This window comes from Perognathus longimembris, chromosome 28, assembly GCF_023159225.1.
Source record: "Perognathus longimembris pacificus isolate PPM17 chromosome 28, ASM2315922v1, whole genome shotgun sequence".
Lineage (NCBI taxonomy): Eukaryota > Metazoa > Chordata > Mammalia > Rodentia > Heteromyidae > Perognathus > Perognathus longimembris.
Window position 1 is genome coordinate 61,515,200 of NC_063188.1, and position 25,887 is coordinate 61,541,086.

Sequence of the window (25,887 nt, forward strand, 5' to 3'; positions counted from 1 at the left end):
CTGCTTGTAGGAGGCTGAGATCTGTGGACTAAGGTTTTAAGCCAGCCTGGGCAGAAGAATCCACAAGACTCTTACCTACAATTAATCACCAAAAAGTTAGAAATGTGGCTCAGGTGGTAGTATCAGTCTTGGGCAAAAAAAAAAAAAAAAAAAGGTAAGCATGAACACGAGGTCCTGAATACAGGATTCAGCACTAGCACAAAAAATTTAAACGTGTGGAGGCATGAGTCAAATGGTAGAGTGCCTGCCTTGAAAGCATAAGGCCCTGAGTTTGATCTCCAGTACTGTTTTTCAGAAAAGAGGTATCACACAAAGGATTGAAAAGTGTTGGGAGACTTACAGCCTCTGGTGTGAAGATGGTTGTTTGTCCCTGTGCCCACTAGAGGTAGCCATGGTGCATGCAGTGTAATGTGTGAATATCTTACATGGGATTCCCAGGAACGTTCAGCTCTGTGAGCAGCACCTGGCTCAGGCCAGGACAAGGACCTGACACTTAGCAATGCCAAGAAAGAGAGGTCAATGTGTCTCCTATGGGCTATTGGACACATTAAGAATTTAAACTTCTCAGAAGCATATGATAGAATTAAAGAAGGTAAACAACCAAAGATTATCCAAAAATATCATAGACTCACCTATTGGTGAGTCCTAGGACAAAGTTAGAGATCACTACTCAAAGCGTCAAATTTCCTACAGCTACTACAAGGATGAACATAAAGGCTTGGATTGAGTATGTTGTAGAAGGGGCTGCAAAGGACCCAGTTTCTTTAGAAGCGTTACTGAGGCACTTCCGCCACTGTGTGGCGCCACAAGTGCCATGCTATCTGGGAAATGAGCCAAGATGACTGAAGCCAGGGAGAAAGAGCAAAATATGAAACAAAAACATCAAGAAGAATGTCAGGCGGTAGAGAATCACGCCTGTAATCCTAGCTAGTCAGGAGCCTAAGATCTGAGGATTGCAATTTAAAGTCAACTGAGGCAGCAAAGTCTGTGAAACTCATCTCCAATGAACCACCAGAAAACCAGTGGAGCTGTGACTCAAAGTGGTAAAGAGTTCAAGCACCACAACCGACAAAAAATAATCCATCAAGAAGATACTTTTTAAAATGAAACATTTTTTTAATTTTCTGTCTGTTCATTAAGTGTGATAATAATGTTACAAAAATTACCGGTTTTCTTTATGTTTTGATACTTTAATTTTCCAAATTTAAGGAACAATAAAGGATTTCTTAAGGTTGCTTTGCAAAAAAAAAGAAACATTTAAAAAAAGGATTTTAGGGATAAACAATCTCTGTGATCAGAAAAAAAGCCATTTGGAAAATTATAGTTTCTAAGAATGCTCACTTTTTATGGTAGTATTATTTAGTAAATTAAATATGACCTTGTGGAAGAATTATGTTCTGACCTCAATACTGTAGTAACTTCTAGGTTGAGGCATTGAAATTTGTTGGTTATCTACTGGTGATAATTGTAAAATTGGATTAATGTACTGGTTGTATCCTTAGCCTGAAAATATAAAACTTGAAATGTTCTCAAAATATTTTTGAACACTGCATGCTGAGACAAGTGGAAACTTCCACCCTAACCTCATGTAAATCAACATACAAGTGCACTCAAAGTATTGTATCAAATTACCTTCAAACTATGCATAGAAAGTGTATATATGAAACACAAACTAATTTTGTGTTTATACTAGGGTCTCAACCTTAAGATACTTCATGTATATTCAAATATTCAAAATCTGAAGGAACACTTACGAATCCAAGTATTTTTTTTACCCAAACATTTTTAGATATGGGATACTCAGCCTGTAGTACAAATTATTTATAACAGATTTGGCTATTTGCCGTTTTACAGCTTGTATACTGAAAAGAACATGTCCTGTGGAGAAAAATGATTTTAGATTCTGAACTCTATTCACATGGTGGTTTAGAATGGGTTTTTGTTACAGACAAAGAATAAAAGCATAAAAGAATCACTCTCTTCAAGGTGAAAAGAATGTTTTGGCTTCAAAGAGATATGATGTATTATCACGTCTTTTATTATTATCACCTATTACTTGGAATGGAATCATTTCTGGATTTTTCACAGCAAAATAATATTAATCAATAAGTACTTCTTTTTGTGCATTTTATTGATTTCAGCCTTTGAAGACATACTACGTTTTAAAATTTAACTATATAAGGAATTTCTAATTACATGACTTTGTAGAATGCCACATACTGACACTGGATGTAACAATGTTTGCACTTATGGACACTGTTATTTTCTTAGAGGTGAGTTTCTGAGAAGAGACAAATTATGTTTTAGAGCTTGCAGTAAAATAAAATGCCAGATATTGGTAATGAGGGAAATTACAAATACTGTAGTAATCTAGGCCCAGGTTTTTTCTTGTGCTGACTAGAAACTTGAAATTTAAAATTACTTCTTGGGTAAGTTGTTGATCATTTATAACCCTTTAAAAATTCCATTGTCTTAATTTATATGGAAGTGATATCCTTATCCTCGTGTGTGTGTGTGTGTGTGTGTGTGTGTGTGTGTGTGTGTGTGTGTGTGTGTGTGTGCCAGTCCTGGGGTTTGAATTCAGAGCTTGGGCACTGTCCCCAAGCTTCTTTTGCTTAAGATCAGTGACCTACCACTTAAGCCACACTTCTACTTCCAACATTTTGGTGATTAAAGATAAGAGTCTCATATTCTTTCCTGTCAGGCTGGCCTTGAACCAAGATCCTCCAATCTCAGTCTTCTGAGTAGCTAGTGTTCTAGGCATGATTTTCATACTTTTTGCCCAAGCCCTTTCTAGGAGATATTTTAATCTCAAAACTCTTTTAAAGAACTGAAGAGTTAACAGTAAAGTTATGCTTCCTAAGTGGAAGATTTAAATTTTGTAAAGCTTTTTGATAGGCACAATAGTAATTGCATGAACAGGATAAATTATGTCAAAAAGAGAATATGTTATAATTAGAAGTACAGTGTTAAGGGATCTTTCTTTCAGTTAAGTAGTATAACTGGAAATTTTAACTATTAATCATGGGTTTTTTAAATGCATGATCTAGTAATTTTATTCACTGCAATATTTAATAGCTTATTAATGCTTTCTGCACATCTGATAGCAAATTTTAAGTTACAATAATTGTTAAACAGCTCTATTTCAAAAATGAAACATGATTCTGTAATAAATTTGATACTTTGTTATGAATTTTTAAATACTGACATCATTAAGAAATTGAGTATCCGGGCTGGAATTGTATCTCAATTGGAGAGAATTTGTTAAGGAGGTGTGAGGCTCTGGGATCAGTCCTCAATATTACAAAATAAACTATTGGAATTACAAAATATGTTCCCTGACCATGATGAAATTATATCACAAGTCTTGAAAACAAAAGTGTATGATAAATCTCCAGATAATTTTAAGGACATTATTTGGATTTGAACTCAGGACCTTGAGTTAAGTAGGCATGTGCTCTACTGCTGATCCATGCTTCTAACCTTTTAAAGTGCTGGTTATTTTTGAGATAGGTTCTGGCTTCCTACCCATGCCTGTATATGAGATGCTGTCTGCCTATTTTAGGTTTCCCTTTGCAGCTGTTATTTTAATAGATGTGTGCCATTGTGTCAATCTCTCTCAGTTGAGAAGGGAGTCTTACAAATTTTTCTTCCTGTGCTAGCCTCAAACCAACCCCCCTCCCCTCAATCTCAGCTATCCAACTGTATGAGCCACCAATATCCAGATTCAATCTCCTAATATTTTTATATTAAGCAGCATACTTTAAAACAATCCAATTGGCCAAAGGAAAATGACAAAAAGAAATTAGAAGCTAGGTGCTGCTGGCTCATGCCTGTAATCTTAGCTTCTCAGGAGGCTGAGATCTGAGAAGCATGGTTCAAAGCCAGCCTGGGCTGGAAAGCCCATGAGATCTCTTATCTCCAATAATCCACCAAAAAACCAGAAGGGGAGTTGTGGTCCAAGTGTTAGAACACTAGCCTTGATCAAAAGAGCTCAGGGACAGGACCTAGGCTCTGAGTTCAAGCCCCACAACAAACAGAAAAAAAAAGAAGAAAGAAACGAAACAAAAAGGAAGGAAGGAAGAAGTTAGAAATATTTTAATTGAGGCAATAACTCTACCACTAGGCCATATTCCCAGCCCCAGAAATATTTTAATTGAGATCAATGAAAACACAACATATAAAAATTTGGAGGATCCAGGTACCAATGGCTCCTGTTTTTAAGCTACTTGGGAAGCTGAGGACAGGAGAATTGTGGTACCAAGTCATCACAGGAAGAAAAATCCACAAGACTCCATTTAATAGAAGCATTTCTATTTTCTCAAACAATCCAGGCTTCTAACTTTAAGAAGCTAAGAAATTAAATAGCAAACTAAACTGAATCAAGAAAAAGCAAAAACATGAAATGCATAAATCAATAAAATTTAAAACATAAAAATGTAAAACAGACATAAAAAAAAACAAAGCTGCTTTTCTTTATCTTTGAGAAACTTTTTTCCAGGTGGTTTAGGACCAAATTAACAGTATCAAGAATGGGGGCGTAGGGACTTCCGGGAAGACAGCAGAGGAGCTGCAGAGCCCTAGCTGAGCTCCCTCCAACATCGCAGTTTTCTCATCCTGTGGAAACTTTTACTCCTAGAAAGACAGACAGGGTAAGTTCTAACAGTACAGGGATTCTGGCCAGGAAGGAAAAATTGACTTTGCTCATCTGAAAACACAGATTTGAGCTCCGGGCGGCGTCTCGCCACCTCGCCAGTACCGGCCTTGTCCCATCGTCTTTGCTGACCTGGATGGGAGGACCACGGTCCCAGGGTTTTCACCCCAATTTCCCTGAGGATCTAACGGGAGCCATGAACTTCCTCCAGTGGGTTCTGTGCCCCACGTTGGGCCGCCAAAAATGCCGGGCTCAGGTCGCCTCCCCTTGGCATGGGGGTGTCAGGCTCTACTCTACTCTAACCACTCCCTTTCTCACCCTCTCCCCTGGTCACCCCACCCGCAGGTAAGGCCAGAGTGGAGTGGGGGGGCTCAGGAAAGACCTCAGGTGCACACGGCCGTACGAGATTGCTTTACCTCCCTCCTTACCCTTGAAGAAAGCCAGGCGTACGCGGATCTCGGAAATGCTTCAAGAGCAAATCTGATTTAATAAGGGAGTGGCTAGCAGTTGATATAGTAGGGGTGACGAGAAAAGGGGTGATCGACCAAACTTTGATAGCACCACCCCAGGGACAAAAGCCCGCGAGAATGGGGAACACATGGTCTGGCGAGAAAGTTGGGGGGCTGGTTGCAAAGCCAGTTCTTCTGGTTCCAGTCCCAGAGAATTGTGGCCTGCTTCTGCATTCCCCCGTGGCTGCGGGGAAGGGTGGCGTCTTGGGAGCACTTTCCTCTGCCCTTCCCCCTCAAGGCCAAAGCTGAACCCCAACAGAAACAATTGTTATATCACAGTTGTATCTCCTTTCAACGTCCCATGTGTATCTGTAGCTTCTATTATTGATGATGTTCTTGTATCACCTTCCTGTGATTGTACCTACACTATCTCTGTAATCTTAGCTGAGTATATTGGAAACCGTGTATACTGGTATTAGAAGTAGGAAATTGAAAGGGAATACCAAAATTGAGAGACACAGGGTAAAAAAAGACAAACAACTACAAAAGCAATACTTGCAAAACTGGTGTAAGTGAAGTAAACACCTCAGGGGGGGAAAGGGAAAGGGGGAGGGGGGTATGAGGGACAAGGTAACAAACAGTACAAGAAATGTATCCAATGCCTAACGTATGAAACTGTAACCGCTCTGTACATCAGTTTGATAATAAAAATTTGAAAGAAAAAAAAAAAAAAGAATGAGGGCGTTGCTATCTCCAGAGATTCTAGAGACATCTAAAAGGGGAATGAGGGACCACTGTGAATAGCATTTTACCTATGAATTTGAAATATTAGATGAAATGGACAAATTAAGTCACAAACTACTCCCTTAAGAAGGCCTATAGCGGGCTGGGGATATAGCCTAGTGGCAAGAGTGCCTGCCTCGGATACAGGAGGCCCTAGGTTCGATTCCCCAGCACCACATATACAGAAAACGGCCAGAAGCGGCGCTGTGGCTCAAGTGGCAGAGTACTAGCCTTGAGCGGGAAGAAGCCAGGGACAGTGCTCAGGCCCTGAGTCCAAGGCCCAGGACTGGCCAAAAAAAAAAAAAATAAAGAAGGCCTATAGGGCTGGGAATATGGCCTAGTGGCAAGAGAGCTTGCCTCGTATACATGAAGCCCTGGGTTCGATTCTCCAGCACCACATATCTAGAAAACGGCCAGAAGAGGCACTGTGGCTCAAGTGGCAGAGTGCTAGCCTTGAGCAAAAAGGAAGCCAGGGACAGTGCTCAGGCCCTGAGTCCCACGCCCCAGGACTGGCCAAAAAAAAAAAAAAGGCCTATAATCCTATATCTATTAAATTAATTGAATTCATAGTTAATCTTCCAAAAGAAAACCATACTGAAGAATTCTACCAAAGATATTAAGACCAAACTTGTACAAACCCTTCCAGGAGAAAAAGAAAATGTAGGTCAATGGTATAGAGCTATCCTAGTATGCACAAGGTCCTGGGTTTGATCCCCAGAAAAAGAAAATTGATTTTACAAGATCAAAACTAAACAAAGACAGTATTAGAACACTTGAGCTGGAGGCCTGGCTCAAGTGGTAGGCACAAGACCACAGTTTGTACTGTATCTGTATCTTCTGTTTAGAGTAGGGACCACGTTGATGCAAACTCACAGGTAAACATTGTATTTTTTAAATCAGAATCTCCTTTTTTCTGTGCTGGAGATGGAATTCAGTGTCTTGTGCATGCTACACAAGTGCTCACTGAGTTACATCCCTGCTTCTTGATTAGAATCTTAATGTTGTGATCAGTACTATTTTTTCTGGATAGTTGGGAGCATCCCAACAAAGGCTGTGCTAGCAAATACATTACAGGGTCCTCAAAATAATGGTGAGCCTATAGATTTTATAGTGTTAGAAGTCTGTGTGCATCTGGGTGCCAGTGGCTCACACCTGTAATACTAACTACTCAGAAGACTGAGTTCTAAGGATCATATTTCAAAGCCAACCCAGACAGGAAAGTCCATTAGATGCTTTAATTAGAGATAAGAATCTCCAGTAAACCAGCAAAAAGCCAAAAGTGAAGCTGTGACTCAAGTGGTAGAGTACTAGCCTTGAGCAAAAAAGCTCAGAGACAGCACCTAGGCCCTGACCCAGGACTGGCACAAAAAACTTTGTCTACAATGGCTACATTGGCCTTCAAATTGTAAGGAAAATTAATTTTCTGAGACAGGGCAAACCTTCCCAGTTAAGAGAGATTAGAACAGGACAGAATATAATTAAGCATGGTCACAGGAAATATTAAATTTTTGCTTTTTTCCCCCTTAGAGAACTTCTCAAATCATTCATTTGAGATACTGCTTCTGTTGTATGTGTTTGAAATTAAGCTCAAAATGAATGACCCGCCTCTGGACACTTTTCTGGAAACAATGTGGGAGCTGCCTCATTTAGACAGTAAAATACTTGAAGCAATTGCATGTAAGTGTTATATTTCTTTTATAGTTTTTTTTTTCCAAGTCAGGCAGGCGCTCTTCCGCTGAGCTAAATCCCCAGCCCCAAGTGTTGTGTTTCTGCTTTTTTTAATGACTTGTGCCCATTTACATGCTACTGTTTTCTTTCCTCTGGTTGGAAACAACTTTTCCTTATAGCATTTCGTTTCTCCCCTTCGCTCATGGCATTCTTAATACATTTGTATAACAATCATTTGTGCATTTTTCATTTTCATTCTATGAGACTCTAACCTTACAGTCATGAATAATAATTACATATAAACATATATTTATTTATTATCCTTACAAACTCTAGTGAAGTATATTGCTCAATATAAGTGCTCACTTTTAGTCTTTGTGTGAAATTTAATTATGCACTTACACAATAGAGGGAATTGAAATGAGGAAGTTAGAGTTGATAATTGACTGCCTCATAGTTTACTGAAATACACAGAGAAATACTGAAAGTAGTTTAACACCACTGCCACTCTCTAATTTCTGCTTGATTTGTATGGTGGCTCAGAACACTTGGGGAATACACTACAGGAAATGGCCTAATTATCTTCACCTTTCATCTGTCCCACTCCTCAGGAGTGTGAGTGTGATTAGTAAAGGTGCTAGGTAGCCACATGTATGCCGGTCACATTTGCCTTTTTCCTTGGTCTATCTAAGACAATTCCTAGAGCTATGGAGCAGATGATGTATGCTTTATAAACACATGGGCTTTGACCACTTGTATAATGGAAGTCTATTCTAGAGGCCTAGTAAATGTATCTGGAAGTTTTGGGGTTATCTCTGATATTCTTCATGTGGAATGTTTCCTATTTTTAGCCTCTGGCCAAACAAAAAAATCAGCATTAAATCTGTTTTTTTATTTTTAATTATCTTTAATATAAATACAATGAAGTTTCAATTCAGCATTTCAGTTTATGAGTACAATGCATCTTGACCAATGTCACCCTTTCCATCATTGTCCACCATCTCTCCCAACCCCATCCATTCCCTCAAGATATCTGCTTCCATTTTCACATATGTACATTGAATATTACAATGGTATTCTCCCACCATTCCTCTCTCCAATCATCTATTCTCTTCCCCTTGGCCTTGGTGCCCACCCAGACACCTCAAATTTCAGTTTCTTGGTATTCATTTAGTTAAATCTGGTTTTGATTAGTGCTTTCGTACTAAATCTGCTTTCTGTTTCTTTCTTAGTGTGCCCTTCCTTGACTGTGTTCATAAGATTATTGCTTCACCTTTATGACTGTCTTAGTAGTCATAGGAGCAATAAATTTTCTGTTGGGGTTGCTGAAGAAAGAATGTAATCTGGTGATCCTAACAAGCTACATGACCTAGAAAGAAGAGGCTACCTATAGAAGTGTCTCTGGATTCATCATTTTATAAAGTTTGTGGGGTGTGTGTGTGTGTGTGTGTGTGTGTGTGTGTGTGTGTGTGTGTGTGTTTGACTGTTTGGCTATTAATCTGTTTCAGGGTAATCTCATTATAGAAAGCAAGTTGTAGCCAGCAATGCAAACTGGGTAGATAAGATTATGCTGTTGGAAGTGGCACTGTGGCTCAAATGGTAGAGCACTAGCTTTGAGCTGAAGAGCTCAGGGACAGCGACTAGGCCCAGAGTTCAAGCTCCATGACAGACAAAAAATGATTGTGTTGTTCACAACCTTTTTTCTTCCCTTCCTATAGCATTAGCTATGGAAAGCCCTGTACACTATCCTAGCAGTGCGCTCAAGGCCTTGAAAAAGGCTCTACTGATGCACAAAATGGAAGAATCTCTTAATGTTTTGAAATACAAGTTAGTAAATGTAACTCAAAAACGAATTCAAAGAACTGTAGTACTAGTAATAGCAATAATAGCTGGAGAATTGTAGTCAATTCCCCACAGTCAATCACTAGTCATAATCAACTGGTTCAACTTCAAACATGTTGGTCGCCCTCATTTTTGAAGCTGGCTGAAAAGACGAGGGATTATTTAGCAAAGTCAAGGAGGCTGCAGTTTCCCAAAGGAGAAAAAGGGTGCTTCTTTGATTCTGTGTTTATAATAAAACTACTAAGGTACTTAGTAGAACTATGAGATGACTTCTCTGTCTCTGTCTGTCTGTTTTATTAAGTATCTTAGTAGTTTTATTATTTCATTTGCTAAATATTCAAAATGTGCAGAATATAGAGATTAATACAGCAAGCACTAAAATATCCACCTCTCCTATTGGACACCTGTTAACATTCTGTTACATTTGCATCAGATTTTTTTCTAAGCCTTTTAAGTAACAATGGGTGTTGTATAAAATACTGTTTCCTGGAGCATGTTTGTGTGTGTGTGCGTGAAGGAAAATGAGGTGTGATTTTTCTCTGGAAAACTTTATTACAGTCTTTCTGTTGTGAGACATGAGAAACAGTTTTGGAAATATTCCTAATTTAAATACCAATTCCCTTGCTTATTTGAGAAAGTAACATGATGATTTAAATGACTGTAACTTGAACCAGCTCATAAATTCAAATAAACAAACCAGTATTTCATGCAGGAACTAAACAGGAGTGAAATACAACCATAAACATGCAAGAGGAAGAACTAGCCAACCAGAAGCCTGTCTTCTGAGAATGGAGGCCAGTAAAACCAAGGGAAAAACAGAAGTTTTCTTGAAGCTTTTTTTAGTCTGGGATGAGATCTAGATTTTACTTAGCTATGAAGCCAGTGATTTCTTTCCTTATAAGATGACTTTTTTCCTCTCCTCTTTATTCACTTCTTTCTCCTCCCTTCCCCTTCCCCTCTGAACTTCCCCCACAAAGAACTAAGGCTTGAACTTAGGGTCTCCTGCTTACTGAGCTAGAGTTCCTGCACTTGAGCCATACCTCCAGCTATGCTGTTTTGCTGGTTATTTTTTGGAGATAGAGTCTAGTAAACTTATGTACCCAGGCTGGCCTTGAACAGTTCCCTCCACTTCTCTGCCTCCTGATTAGGTAAGATTACAGGTGTGAGCCATTGGCCGCCAGCTGACTTTGCTCTTTTTTATTTTCAGCAAATGTGTGCACAGCTTGATTTTCATTTTCTTACTGACCAGACCATTGACTGCAGAATTCTGTCCCTTGAAAGAAATTTGGAGCTATTTTCAAGATGCTCTGAGCTTCATTAGTCACAATGTAAGTCAGTTATATTCAATTTGCAGCTAATTTTAAAGAACTGAATGCTTAGTGTATTAGAAATTATATGGAATAATGCTTCTGTTATGTGTTTTAGGGTAAATTCATATTACTGTGAGCCTATGCACTGCAAAATTTCCCTGAATTTATGAAATATAAAGAGCTAAAGGTAGACATTTTAAATATATAAATGTAATAGTGTTAGGTAAAAATAGCATGACTAGTAGGTGTCTTGAATGATTTTGGGTTTTCCACACTAGTCAGACTTGTAGCTTCCCCTGTGATGATACCAACTTTGTGAAGAAGCCACCGTTCCTCTGAGACAGGTGATAAGGTGGAGGAAACAGATTTCTACACTGTAGTCCATCTCCTGATTTCTTTCTTCCAGTGTAAGTTCTTTCAATAACTTTTTAACATTAGCTTTATAAATGTATAATTTACATAGCATAAAATTCACCTATTTGTACATGAACAATTTAGCAAATTTATAGAGAGGTACAACTATGGGCACAATTGAGTTCTAGAACTTTCCATACTTCAGAAAGTTTCCTCTTGCCCCTTGCCTTTCAACCACAATCCTAAGTAGCTAAGATTATAGGCATGAGACATCATTCATGGCTTGTCTTTCCCATTTTTCATTAAAGTTTCCACTCAGTCTGTGCAATCAGTGCAAGTACAGATTGTTTCCTCTCTACATAGACTTTCTCTTTCTGGAATCTTCATATGAATAGAATTGTACAACATTGTTTTCTGGTGTGTGACTCATTTTGTGTTTGCAGGTTCTCCCATGTTGTAGCATTAGCAATATTTCATTCTTTTTGTTGAATGATATTCTGTTGATTTGATATGCCACAATTTACCTATCTATTCATTAATTGATAGATGGCTATTAAGAATGACACTTCTGGGGCTGGGAATATGGCCTGGTGGTAGAGTGCTTGCCTCATATACATGAAGCCCTGGGTTCAATTTCTCAGCACCACATAAACAAAAAAAGCCAGAAGTGGCACTGTGGCTCAAGTAGCAGAGTGCTAGCCTTGAGCAAAAAGAAGCCAGGGACAGTGATCAGGCCCTGATTTCAAGCCCCAGAACTGGCAAAAAGGTAGAATGACACTGCTATGAATATTCAAGTTCAAGTGTGTGTGCAGCATATGTTTTCAATTCTCTTAGATGCGTATCTAGGAGTAGAATGGTTAGTACTTTGAGGAGCTTCTATCTATTTTTCACAGTGGCAGCACTACAGTGTATGAGGATACCAAATTTTCCACCTCACTTGCATTGTCATTGCCTATTGTTTAATTATAGCTATTCTAGCTCATTGTTGTCTGACTTGTAGTTTCTTGATGGCTATTAGTGTTTTGTTTTGGGAAAAATGTCTACCCGATTATTTTTGCATTTTTAAAAATTGGATTGTGCTTTTATTAGGCTGTCAGAGTTCCTTTTACATTTTGCATACAAGTTCTTTATTTGTAAATATTTTCTTCCAGTCTTTTCATTCCTTTCCCCTCCCCACATGCCTTTTTGTTACAATACTGGCGTTTGAGCTCAGGAGTTTGTGCTTGTCAGACAGGCTCTGGTTTTTTTCTCTGCTTTTTTTGAGATAGGATTTCACATTTTTCCCAGTCCAGACTGCACAGCAATCCTTACATTCTTCCTGTTGTAGCTAAGATGACAGGTTTGTACCACCATGTCCAAACTTACTGTTGACATGGGGATCTCAACTTTTTATAAAATCTAGGCTGGCCTTATATATAACCTATCTCAGCTTTACACATTGCTAAGATGACAGGCACAAACCACCATACCTAGATATTGGTTGAAATGGGGGGGGTCTTACAAACATTTTGCCCATGCTGACTTCCAACCACAATCCTAAGTAGCTAAGATTACAGGCATGAGACATCACATATGACTTGTTTGTTTCCATTTTTTTCTTAATACATTATTGTTAAAGTAGATGTTCTGATGTTCATTAAAGTCCAATTTATCTTCTTTTATAGCTAGTTTGTAGGGGTGGGGGGAGGGGTGGTCATACTAAGAAATTTTCCTCTTCTGCATTCTTGGGCTATGATCCAATCTGAGTTAATATTGTGTGTGATATGAAATGAGGTTCTAAATAGGTCAAGATTTGTTTTATTTTGCATGTGGGTGTCTTTCCTCTGTTTTTTGACTTCAGTTTTCTCACTTGTAAAATGAGAGTCTTAACCTGCTCTGACTGTCTCACACTAGAGTTGTTCAGAGTCAAAGAAAATAATATGTATTGTAAATTTTAATAGCTCATATACATATAAAGCAATGCTGTTACTATAGAAAAGCTATAAAACATTAAGGAAGTTAAAAAGGTGTGCTTAAAGTTACATATGAAGTCATTATTTGCTTCTGTGTTAATGTCTGTCTCAAAGACTCTGGGCTTACCTACTTGTCATATACAAATGCTTGCAATCAATCACAAGAGAAAATGGAACAGTATGGCATGCTGACACCCAAGAACAAGCTAGCATTGACTTAAGAAACCTAATGACGCCAAAACTTCTCTGAGTATTAACTTTTGTCACTTTTGGGGGTTTGAACTCTAGGCCTTGGGCTCTCACTTGGCTTTTTCACTCAAGGCTGGCACTCTACCATTTGAACCACACTGCTCAATTGGAGATAGGAGTCTCTTAGAATTTGCCTGCCTGGGTTGCCTTCAAACCATAATCCTCAGATCTCACCCTCCTGAGTAGCTAGGATTAAAGGTATGAGCTATTATCACCTAACTTTGCCACTTTTATTCTGTTATTACAAACCCAATTTTCTGGCCTTTGCCTATTAAAGAGATTACTGTTTTTCTACTTTTATGATAAGTTTTCTGTGCACTGTTGCTCATACTCTGATATATGCCTGGCTAGTTAGGGTTTCATTGAGATAATTTAATAACCATCTTTGTTCTTTATTGTATATCTGTTGTTTTTCCCTGTTTGATCAAATGTGCTATGATGCATCTCCTTTGTTGTAAATGTTTGGAAGAAATTTCTGACTTTGCTTGATTGACATTTTTGATAGCCAGTCACTCATTAGCTTCTGAGCAGATAACTTTATCAATGCCTATAGAGACTGGCAAAGTGCTATTATACATATATAAGCCCTCTTGCCTCACTGCATAATTCTTTCCAGTCCACAAAGTATTTTCACATTATTTCATTTCATATAACCCCTACAAACAGTTCAATAAGGAACATATCACTGAGACGATTAATTTTATTACTTTAGTATTATTATTTTTAACTTACTAATGGAATATTTGAAGGTTCAAATGTAAAGTTATCAATTTGGGTAAGATTACTTGTGTCCAGTGAATGAGAGAAGAACTAGATGTCAGGCTTTCTTATCTATTTTAGTCATTTTGAGTTGTTATAACAAAAATACCATGGGCATAGTACCTCTTAATATAAATTTAATTCTCTGGTTGGGAGGCTGCAGGACCTGAGATCAAGGCACTGATTCAGTCTCTGGTGAGGGTTCATAGAAGGGCCCTCTTCTGGCTCTAATCTCACTTGGCAGAGGGGGGTAAAGAATTTATCTGGGATCTACTTTATAAAGGCACTTCTATTAATGATTTTATGCCCTCTTAATCACCTCCTCGTAGCCCAACCTTCTAATACTTGAAAGTCAGGATTTTGACATATGAATGGGGAGGTACCTAAATATTTAGTCTACTGTCCTTAATTACAGGGTTCTTTCCTCTAGAACTTGAATCTCTAAGAGTTCAAAAAAGAGCTTTAGATTGCTACTCAGAAGCTAGTGCTGATGAAAGGTGAAGGGACATGACATAATATATGCTAAAGTAGCAAACCTGTGAGTGTATTTACAGACAGCTTACAGACAACAGTGTGACCCTCTCCCTCATTTTCTCCCAGTTTTTTCCCTCCCAACCCTTTTCCTCCAAGTTGTATGATCCATTTTCAACATAGTGTCAAGTGAATATCATTGCTGAATTAGTTCACCCTTTGTTCCACCATTTCTATGCTTCCTCCTTCCCCTCCCCAAATCAGATAAACTTATATTGAAGACAAAGTGTACAGAAATCGAAAACTGCAACAAAAGGGAATAAACCAAACTGCAAACAATATAATAAAAAAAAGCCTCTTGTTTCCATTTCTTGGAGTTCATTTCAATAAGCATCATTTCAGTTTGTTTCTTAATAAAGAATTTATCTTGAAGCCAGGCGCTGGTGGCTTACAACCTGTAATCCTAGCTACTCAGGACACTGAGATCTGAGGATTGTAGTTTTAATCCAGCTCATGCAGGAAAGTCTATGAGACTCTTATTTCCAATTAACCACCAAAAATCTAAATGTGTGTTTAAAGATAATAATAAAAAGAAAAATGTACATAATTTGAGTTAGTATTATTAAAAATACAAAAGTTAAAAAAAACACTGGAAGTGGAGCTGTGGCTCAAGTGGTAGAGGCTAGCTTTCAGTTCAATAAGCTTGGGGCCAGAATATGGCTTAGCGGTAGAGTGCTTGCCTAGCATGCATGAAGCTCTGGTTTCGATTCCTCAGCACCACATACACAGAAAAAGCTGGCAGTGGGGCTGTGGCTCAAGTGGTAGAGCGCTAGCCTTGAACAAATAAGCTTAGAGACAGTGTTCAGACCCTGAGTTCAAGCCCCAGGACTGGCAAAAAAACAAAAAACAAAAAGCTTAGGGACAGCACCCAAACCCTACATACAAACAGCAGGACTGGCACACAAAAAATTTTATTTTGAGAAAGTGGTGCTGTGGCTCAAGTGGTAGAGGCTAGCCTTGAGCTGAATAGTTCAGGTACAGCACCCAGTGCCCAGGCCCAGAGTTCAATCCCCATGACTGAGATATATATATACATACACATATATTTATATATTACATTTACCTACATTTGTAAGAAATAACACAGAGAGATCCCATTCACTCCTTATCCAGCTTTCTCCAATGCTGCATCTTGCAAAATAATAGCACAATATCTAGCCAGGATGCTGACATTATTACAGTCTAGACAGAAAATTTCCATCACTATTAGGACTCCTTATGCTGCCCCTTCATAGCCTGCACTTCTCTCCCACTTTCACCCAGCAGTTCCTTAAACGCTAGCAACCACTAATGTATTGCCAATTTCTATAGTGTTATCATTTCAATAATGTTATCTAAATGGTATCATACAGTATATATTGAGATTTGGAATCTTACAACTCATGAAAATGCTCTCAGATTAGCTTTTTTTCCATTCAGCACAATTCTTTGAGCATTCATCAAGTTATTATGTGTCATATGTATCATAAAAAGGACAAATATAGTATGACTTCACTTATGTGAAATACGAAGAGTAGGCAGATTCCTAGAGATGGAGAATAGAGTGGTGGTTGCTCGGCACTGGATTGGGGTTTTTCAATAGGAGTAGACTTGGAGGTTTGCAAGATGAAGCTACTTCTGTGGGTTGCTGGATAGCACTGGTGATAGTATACCAATATGATTGTGAACTGTAACACTTAAAATGATTAAGAGGATAAATTATGAGTTGTGTTTATTTTAGCATTATTTTAAAAAGTCATAGGAAAATTTTTGTAAGATGCTGGCACTTTTTTTCATCTCAATATTGGCATCAAGTGATTGTCTTTTTTCATTCAGCTTGAGAACGTCCCAATTCTTAGTAAAATGAGTAACTTTTTAGAACCCCTACATGTTGCTGGATGCCAGTAGCTTGTACATGTAATCCTAGCTACTCAGAAGGCTAACATTTGAGGATTGTAGCTTGAAGCCAGCCCAGGAAGGAAAGTATGAAAATCTTATCTTCCACTAACCACCAGAAAACTGGAAATGGCACTGTGGTAGAGCACTAGCCTTAAGCGAAAGAGCTCAGGGACAGCTCCCAGGCCCTGAGTTCAAGCCCCAGTACAGGCACAAAAACAACATAGTCAGTTCCCTGTACATGATTGCCCTGTGTACAAAGATGCTGAGGAGAGAGAAAACTGATTTCAAGTAGGAGCCCCAGTCAGCCAGGTTTGGTGGTTCACAGCTGTAATCCCAACATTTAGAAGGCTGAGGCAGGCTAGTGAGCTATATAGTCAGCCTAAGCTACAAAATTGAGATCCTGGTTCAAAAACTAAAAAGAAAAAAAATACAAAACTTGTAACTCTGCAAAAATATCACTCCAAATGTTTGAGATAGGGACCTGCTATGTTGCATACAATATTCTCCAACTTCTGGGTTCAAGGCAGTGCTCAAGTCCCCAAGTACTGAGACTACAGACCTGTGCCACTATGGCCCACTGTCATTTATTTAGATCCATATTAAAGTACTGTGTATAAATACTATGTATGTTTATTGGAACTAGGAAAGTGGAACAATGGAGAGACAAATGGTCAAAGGTGAGCCAATGCAACAGCAATACTTACAAGACAGTGTGCTGTAAACCCATAGTACAACTCAGGGAGGGAGGGAAGGGAACTGGGGAGCAGGGAAGGTGGGAGAAAAACAAAGGAGGAGGTAACAACTTGGATAAGAAATGTACTCACTGCCTTACGTATGTAACTGTAACCCCTCTGTACATCACTTTGGCAAAAAAGCTGGAAGTGGAACTCTGGTTCAAGTGACAGAGTGCCATTCTTGAGCAAAAGAAGCTTATGGACAGCTTCCAGTCCCTGAGTTCAAGCTCCAGGACTGGCCCCCCCCCCCCCCACACACACACAGTCACCCTGTCACCCTTGTCTAACTTGGAAATATCTGCTTTTCCTTCAAATTCACAAGCAGAGTTATGTCTTTCTCTGTGTTTCAATAGCAAGCTTTACCTACCATCATTATATAACTTATATCACATGTACTATTTTGAAATGTTACATATTTATCTACTCCAGATTGTTGAATTCTTTGAGAAATTTTTTGTTCATTTTTGTATCCTCAGAGTCCATCATGATGCCTGTCACATAATAGACACACAACACAAAATTTTCTGGATAAATGAATGAATGAATGAGCAAACAATTCAATCTCTAGTCAACTGTGAGCTCCTTAGTGAGGTTTTCCCTGGTTTTCCACAATTTCTTGCTCAAACCTCTTTGTTCCTCTGACACTTTGTTCATGGCATCATAACAGCACCTTTTGCTTGGTGCCGATCTTGGGGCTTGAACTCGGAGCCTGAGTGTTGTCCCTGACCTTTTGTGCTCAAGGCTAGCACTCAACACTTGAGCCACAGCTCTATTTCTCACTTTTTGCTGGTTAATTGGAGATAAGAGACTCGTGAACTCTCCTGCCCAGGCTGGCTTTAAGGAACCCTGATTCTCAGATGTCAGCCTCCTGAGTAGCTATGATTACAAGTGTGAGTCACTGGTGCCCAGGTATAACAGCATTTCTAAGACAGTACTCTCTGTTCCTCCACTATGCTGGGAGTTTCCTGAAAGCAAAATATCATTGACCTGTATGTGTTCAGAGCCTGGCATAAAGTTCATACAGAGGATGCATGTTGTGATCTTAGCTAAGTGCATGGAAAAATGACTAAACAAGCAAACATGACCTTAGAGTAGACCTATAGGGATTCTATGAAATGTCTACACAGACAAGATTCATAGGGACACGAAAAGAGATACACAAGAGAAAAGAAAATGAATTAATGACAGCTGAGACAACATTCTTTTTTTTGTAATTTATTTATTAATTTAAAAAAAGTTTTTTTTTTGGACAAGGTGTTGTGCAAAAAGGATACAGTTACATAGTAGGGCAGTGTGTACACTACTTGTGATATCTTACATCCTGTTTTTCTTTCCCTTCCCTAGGTCAGTAGACATATATACAATATACAATGTACCAAGAACATATACAATAGCCACGTGGCCTATGCCGAAGAAAATTTGCCTAGGGCTTTAAATGTAATGTCGACAATAGACAATATGTCGACAATAGTCTTATATGAATGTACATACATAGCTTTTGAGCTATTGTGATCCACTGAGAGGTCAATTTTTGACCTTTATCTGTTGAGTAGTTGTTTGGTTTTAGTTATATAGTGTAGGGTCGTTGACCCAAACCTGTGGGAAATACCATTTGACAAGAAGTTTTTGGTTTCACAGACCTGGTCTCTACTGTCTCCCTCTCCCCTCACCTTAACAGTCATATATCAGGGAGATCATGCTCCTTTGTTTTCTGTGTTCTAGGCTTGTCTCACTCAACATTATTTGTTCAAGTTCTGACCATTTCCCTGCGAATGTCATGAGACAACATTCTTGACCCTTAGGAAGACATTGCCAAGTTTTGTATTAGATACCCTCATCCAGGGATCCAGGGCTGCCTGTCATATAGATGAAGGTCTTCAATGTGAATGCATGCTGCATATTTCATCTCCTCTCCAAGAACCAGGAAGTAGTACATTCCACCAATCCTTTCCACTATTGCCAAGTTCTCAGAAGTACCTAATATAATATTGTCACCAATCATGTCGAAGGCCACTGATAAGGCTAAGGGACCATCTTAGAAATATGCCCTTTGGGGGCTGGGGATATGGCCTAGTGGCAAGAGTGCTTGCCTCATATACATGAAGCCCTGGGTTTGATTCCCCAGCACCACATATATAGAAAACGGCCAGAAGTGGCGCTGTGGCTCAAGTGGCAGAGTGCTAGCCTTGAGCAAAAGGAAGCCAGGGACAGTGCTCAGGCCCTGAGTCCAAGGCCCAGGACTGGCAAAAAAAAAAAAAAAAAAAGAAATATGCCCTTTGTTCATAGCTCACTAGATATTGTCAACACTAAATACTAATGTGATTTCTATTGCAGGAATAGAAATAGATTCTGGTCAGGGAAATTAAGATTCAATAAAGCTGTTTCATGATCTCCTGTGAAAAATAGAGGAAGGTGTTGGGGTATAACTGTCTGTTGACAGTATCAAGGGAAGCACCAGTCTGACACAAGCTCTGTCCTGTTTCCAGTCTCATTTTTTAGTCAGTAGAAGAGAGCCTCATTGTCTTACCATTTCTACCTCACTTCAGGAGCCCTTGCTATAGATCATTCTATAGCCACCAAACCTTCCAACACGCCCCCCTACTGTCCCTCAGCCCAGCCTCTCTCAGTGCTAGCAGAAGCAAAGTGGCTTCCTGGTAACAAATCATGGCACAGAGAGTGCTCCGATGAATTAGTGACAAGTGAAAAATCCTCACTCTTTAAAAAAATGTATTGTAAAGGTGATGAACGGGGGATTACAGTTACATAAGTAAGGTAATGAATACATTTCTTTTTAAACAGATTATAAAGTTCATTTCCAACATAGTGAGTATCATTGTTGCCTTAGTTCATCCTTTGTTCTGCTGTTTCTGTGATTCCCTTTCCCTTCCATGGATCAGATAAGCTTTTATACAAGACAAAGGATCCAGAAAACAAAAACAGAAAGAAAAAAGTAAGAAATAATGGCATACATTACATAATAAGAACCTCTTATTTCCAATTCTTGGAGTTCATTTTGATATACTTCATTATATATAAACCCTCACTCTTTTATATATGCATATATATATTATCAAACTGAATTACAGAGGTTACAGTTTCATATGTTAGGCCTTGGATACATTTCTTGTACTGTTTGTTACCTCATCCCTCATTCCCCCCTCCCCCCTCCCCCAAACCCTCACTCTTGTTGGATTTCAGGAAGACTATCCAGAAACAGAGGTTGTCTGGCTGATGACCAAGTCCTGAAATATTGGAATGTTTATGTATACCAAGAGCAAGTTCATATCAGCTGAAAAATGGTGTGGCCTGTCATTGTGTTTTCTGAACCAACTTGGCTTCCTCAAGAAACACTTTGAGGCCCCGGTAAGCCCGGGGGGTGGGGGGTGTTGCATCTTGGGGCTCTCATAAGAACCTGCCCTACTTTTTTGCCTAGGCAAGGATCTTCATCTTGTTCCCCTCTGTGAGTCCATATCTCTTCAAGAGGCAGGGGATTGCGCACTATAATTTTTTAGAGTGGAAACCAGGAAAGATGGAAATCAAGGGGAAACTTGGGCTAGCAAATGGGATCTGATTAAGAGGCCTGCCAAAAATGAGCTCTGTAAAAATGCATCACTGTCAATACCAATGGGAGTTGGCCGGGGGTGGTGGTGGTAACTGGCCTCTGTGCCAAACACTGTGGCTGAAATAGGCCCTTTCTCCATGATCTAGTCTCAGTTGCAGGCAATGGGAACATTAGCTAGCCAGAAGAGCTTTGGTAGGGGAAGATCCTTGTTAGCAAATAAAAGGAAACAGTCTTTCCTGGTTGAAGTACCATCCCACTGGCAAGAGCTGCCTGTTCCTAATATAAAAGACCTAGTGCCTGGAATCCCTTTTTCCTTTTTCTTTTTTCTTTTTATGTGTGTGGGTGCTGTTCCTGAGGCTTGAACTCAGGGCCTGGACACTGTCCTTGAACTTTCTTTTTTTGTCAGTTGTGGGGCTTGAACTCAGGGCCTGGGTACTGTCCCTGAGCTTCTTTGCTCAACCACTTTGAGCCACAGCTACATTTCCAGTTCTCTGGTATTTAATTGGAGATAAGAATCTCATGGACTTTCCTGCCCTGGCTGACTTTGAACAACGATCCTCACATCTAAACTTCCTGTGTAGCTAGAATTACAGGCATGAGCCACCAGCATCCTTGAGCTAGTGCTCTACCACTAGCTCTTTTGCTCTACCACTTGAGCCACAGCTCCACTTTCAGCTTTTTGCTGATTAATTGGAGAATAGAGACTCATGGACATTCCCACCTTGGCTAGTTTTGAACTGAGATCCTGAGAGCTCAGCCTCCTGAGTAGCTAGGATTGCAGGTATGAACTACCGGCACCTTACTGGAATTCCTCTTTTCAAGAGCAGGCTCAATTGGCTCCTAAAATCTTAGATTAAGGGGAAGACTTTTGAGCCATAATCATGGGTCTGAGAAGACTCCCACACTTTTGTTTTCTTTAAATAAATCTATTTACTATTTCCTTTCCCAGATGAATGTTCTGTATTGTGAGATCCTGGAACTTATAAATAAAAAGAAAACATTCCCTGTATCATGGAACATGAGAGATACTGGTGCCTATTCCTCGAATAAGCAGGCTTAATGTGCATCATCCTGAGCTACTGAGTATTTCCATGTTTTTGTTTGTTTGTTTGTACTCCCAAACGTTCCTTTGAGTTTCTGGTACTGTTTTCCGGGATCCTGCTTTCATATTGTTGAAATTTTCTCAACTAAAAGCATTTTGACTTTTACCTCAGTGATTGGCTTTGTATCTAGGGGGCAAGTGCATTCTATACACTGGTAAGGATTGTATGAAAATACCCCATTCTATAGTAAGGTGCTTCATGCCATCATGTGAACAGAGGGGAGTCCTTATCCCAGTTCAACTCCCAGGGAGTATTCAATTCCCAGAATACTCAACTTACTGATGCTGAAACCTAAGAGAGAACCATAAGCTTCACCAGGAGGACCTTAGTAGTCATGAGATCCAGCACTTCTGATTCATGAAACCTTTCTCTGATGTTCTTGAGAAGCGGCTGCCTAGTCTCTATTGGCGTGTATCCTTGGGGCCAGTTTTATCTACATGGCAATATTCTGTCACAGAAAAGGAAAGAAGCTGAGCACCTGTGGCTTACATGTTTAACCCTGCTCAAGAAGCTGAGATCTGAGGATCACAGTTCAAAGCAAGCCTGGGTAGGAAAGTCTGTGAGACTCCAACAGACTACCAAAAAGCTAAAAGTGGAGCTGTGGCTCAAGTGGTAGAATACCAGCCTTGGGTGAAAAAGCTAAGGGACAGCATCCACCTAGATCTTGAGTTAAAGCTCCAGTAACCATACTAAAAAAAAAAAAAAGTGTGGGGGGGGGGGTCGTGATCAGCAGCCTATATACAATTCTAGTGGGGGAGGGGTTGTGATCAGCAGCCTATACACAATTCTACCATGGAATCCACAGTTCCTATTCAGATTCAGATTCTAAATTCAGGGTCATGAGATGGACTCTTTTTCCCTGTGACTTTTATCTCCTGCAAACAACCTTGACATTTTGGGAGAGTAGGAGCTAATCGCATTGTAGCAGGAACCTCAAATTAGGTGGGTCTGTTGTTATACTGATTAGATCTCCACTCTGCTTTGAGCAGGCACAGAGCCCCTCCCCCAGCCTTCAGGGCCCCAGCATTAATTTGCCCTGTTACTGCTTCAAGTTAAGATACTGACAGGTTTCTCTGGTATACAGTTAATTGATAAATATTTTGTCCTTGGTAATTAGTAAGTAATTACAAAGTACTTGGTGGGAGTTACTTTGAGACTAAGTAAATATCCTGTTCCTCATTAAACTTTCACATGCTCATTTGAGCACCAGTTGATAACTCTGACCTGAATCCATTTTTATTGTGATGGCTGCCTAGTGTGATTTTTCCTGTTTCTGTTATTCCTTCCTGGTTTATTAATTCTCCTTGGTAAGATAAAACTTTTCTTTTCTACTTTTACTACTGCCACTATTATTATTTTGTAGTACTGGGAATCAAATCCAGGACTTGAGTTATACCCCCAGCCCACATCCACTTATTTACTTGTTTTTTTTTTCATTCTTTGAAACTACACTTTAGAGCACACTAAGGGGATTCAATATTTTGTTAAGTGGATAAGAATGCACTATTATCAGCTGGGTGCTGGTGGCTCACACCTGTAATCCTAGCTACTAGGAGGCTGAGATCTAAGGAAAGTGGTTCAAAGCCAACCTAGGAAGAAAAGTCTGTGAGATTCTGATGTCTAGTTAGCCAGCAAAATGCTGGAAGTGAAGCTGTGGCTCAAGTGATAGAGTGCTAGCCTAGAGAAAAAAAGCCAAATGAGTGTGAGGCCCTGAGTATCAGCACAAAAAAAAGTATTCAATATGGTCATTCATAATATTGCTTTTGAATTGAGCATTTCCTTGCTTTCTGGCATAGTGAAATGGTACAGGATCACCTTGTGCTTTCCCGGTCCTGACCTTGGAATCGGTCATTTCTCCAAGGAGCCCTGGTTCCTTTCAATGGAGATGGTAGTGTCCAAGATATGGATCCCAAGTGCATTCATTGTTATTGTGGTGCCATTGTTTCTACATACACTCAGTAGAGAGAGCTAGGAAATAAATGTGTGTATGCAATACTTAAACGTATACATATACATGCATATCCACACACACATACTGTATTTTAAACCTTGAGATCATAATTATATCTCCATTTTATTTTACTTTGTTGTTTTTTTCTGGAACATTTAAATTAAGAAAATTTATTTGAGCTGGACATTGGTGTCTCATACCTGTAATCCTAGTTATTTGGGAGTTATATCAGGAGGCTTATGGTTTGAGGCCAGCGCAGGGAAAAAAAAGTTCAAAAACAATTCAAAAAAGTCTCTCACACTGGGCGCTGGTGGCTCATGCCTATAATCCTAGCTACTCAGGAGACTGAGATCTGAAGATCGTGGTTTGAAGCCAGCCTGGGAAGAGAAGTCCTCGTGAGACTGTTATCTCCAATTAACCTCTAAAATCTGTGGCTCAAAAAGATGTGGCTCACAGTAGTAGAGCACTAGCCTTGAACAAAGTAGTTCAGGGAAGGTGCCCAGGCCTTGAGTTCAAGCTTCACAACCAACAAAAACAACAACAACAAAGAGTCCTTCTCTTTTTTTGTAGGGGCTGGGAATGTAGCCTAGTGGCAAGAGTGCTTGCCTTGTATACATGAAGACCTGGGTTCGATTCCCCAGCACCACATACATAGAAAATAGCTAGAAGTGGCACTGTGGCTCAAGTGGCAGAGTGCTAGCTAGCCTAGAGCAAAAAGAAGACAGAGACAGTGCTCAGGCCCTGAGTCCAAGGCCCAGGACTGGCCAAAAAAAATTTTTTTTTGTAATTTTTTATTATTATAAAGGTGATATACAGAGAGGTTACAGATGTCTGGTAAAGAGCACATTACTTTTTGGACAATGTCATCCTTCCCTTGCTCTCTACCAGTTTTACCCTTCTGTCCCCACCCACGAGCTACATAATTATGCTTTTCAACAGTGTCTAGAGAGGAGACTTCCGGGAAGACGGCGGAGGAGCAGCAGAACCCTAGCTGAGCTCCCTCCAACATCGCAGTTTTCTCACCCCATAGAAACTTTTACTCCTAGAAAGACAGCCAGAGTAAGTTCTAACAGTACAGGGATTCTGGCCAGGAAGGAAAAATCGACTTTGCTCATCTGAAAACACAGATTTGAGCTCCGGGCGGCGTCTCGCAGCCGCGCCAGTGCCGGAGCCGGAACAGCACCTGGCACAGCAACTTGCACCCCGCGCAGCTAAAGCACACAGCGGAGACAAGGGAGAAATCCTCTAGATGGCAGCTGAGCACGGACGGGCTGAAATCGCAGAGAAAGTGTGAGTACCCCACGAAAGATATTCTCACTCGCGCCCACAGAGCAGCTTCTGGAAGGCAGCCCTTCCCCCACTGCCAGAGCAAAGTGCCATCTTTGCCACTGGCATAGGGTCAGACCAGATTTGAACTAAAGTGGGCCTGGGGAAAGCGAGGTCAAAGGAGCCATCTTTGAAAAGGGCAAGAGGGGACCGACAAGTTGAGCCAGCTCCACCCAGGAGAATGGCCCCTGCCGAGGCGGGAGGCGTGTCCTGGGCCTCAGCTTAGCCAAAGGTACCCCCGCCCTGCCCACTGGAATTTCTAAACTTAAAGCGAAAGCGGCGAGCAGCTCCCTGTGGCATGGAAACACCAGACGGGGGAACAAACAGTTCCTGAGACAGTTAAACGGGCCCGTCACAGAGGAAGCCCAATTCCCAGCCCTAAACGGAGCTGCATTCCATAGCCAACTCCGCCAAGGAGGCCGCCCCACCCAGGAGGGAGCAGCCTCCCCCAGGCAAGCAACTCTCAGCTGGGTAAAACAGGCCAGAGGCGCCCCACCCTGCTGAATCCACAGCCTATTCAACATCAAGCGATAAAGGCAGTGGCCCCACAGCAGACAGATGAGCCACGTTTCCCGAGGCTGCTCAAGTCCCCATCTACAGAGGATGCCCAAGGCCTACATGCAAGCTGTGCGAACCACAGACACCCAGGATTGCACCAACAGGGGAGAAGGGTGAGAACAGATCCACCCCCTGCAAACTGAAATCAAGTCAAACCCAGCCAGTCAGGAAAATAGACTGCAGACCATCGCAAGGAAAGCAGAAACTGGGGAAAGACCACCCAA

At 40.2% G+C, this 25,887-nt stretch overlaps 1 protein-coding gene across 1 annotated transcript in view; it reads left to right on the top strand.

The window, feature by feature from the left end:
* Positions 1 to 20,734, top strand: part of Tex11 (testis expressed 11) — a 237,579-nt gene extending 216,845 nt beyond the window's left edge. The window contains 6 exon segments of the mRNA XM_048335370.1: positions 569 to 638; positions 7,414 to 7,563; positions 9,273 to 9,381; positions 10,604 to 10,724; positions 20,362 to 20,526; positions 20,645 to 20,734. Of these exon segments, the coding sequence (XP_048191327.1) occupies positions 569 to 638; positions 7,414 to 7,563; positions 9,273 to 9,381; positions 10,604 to 10,724; positions 20,362 to 20,526; positions 20,645 to 20,734 (705 nt within the window).
* The last annotated feature ends 5,153 nt before the right edge of the window (positions 20,735 to 25,887 follow it).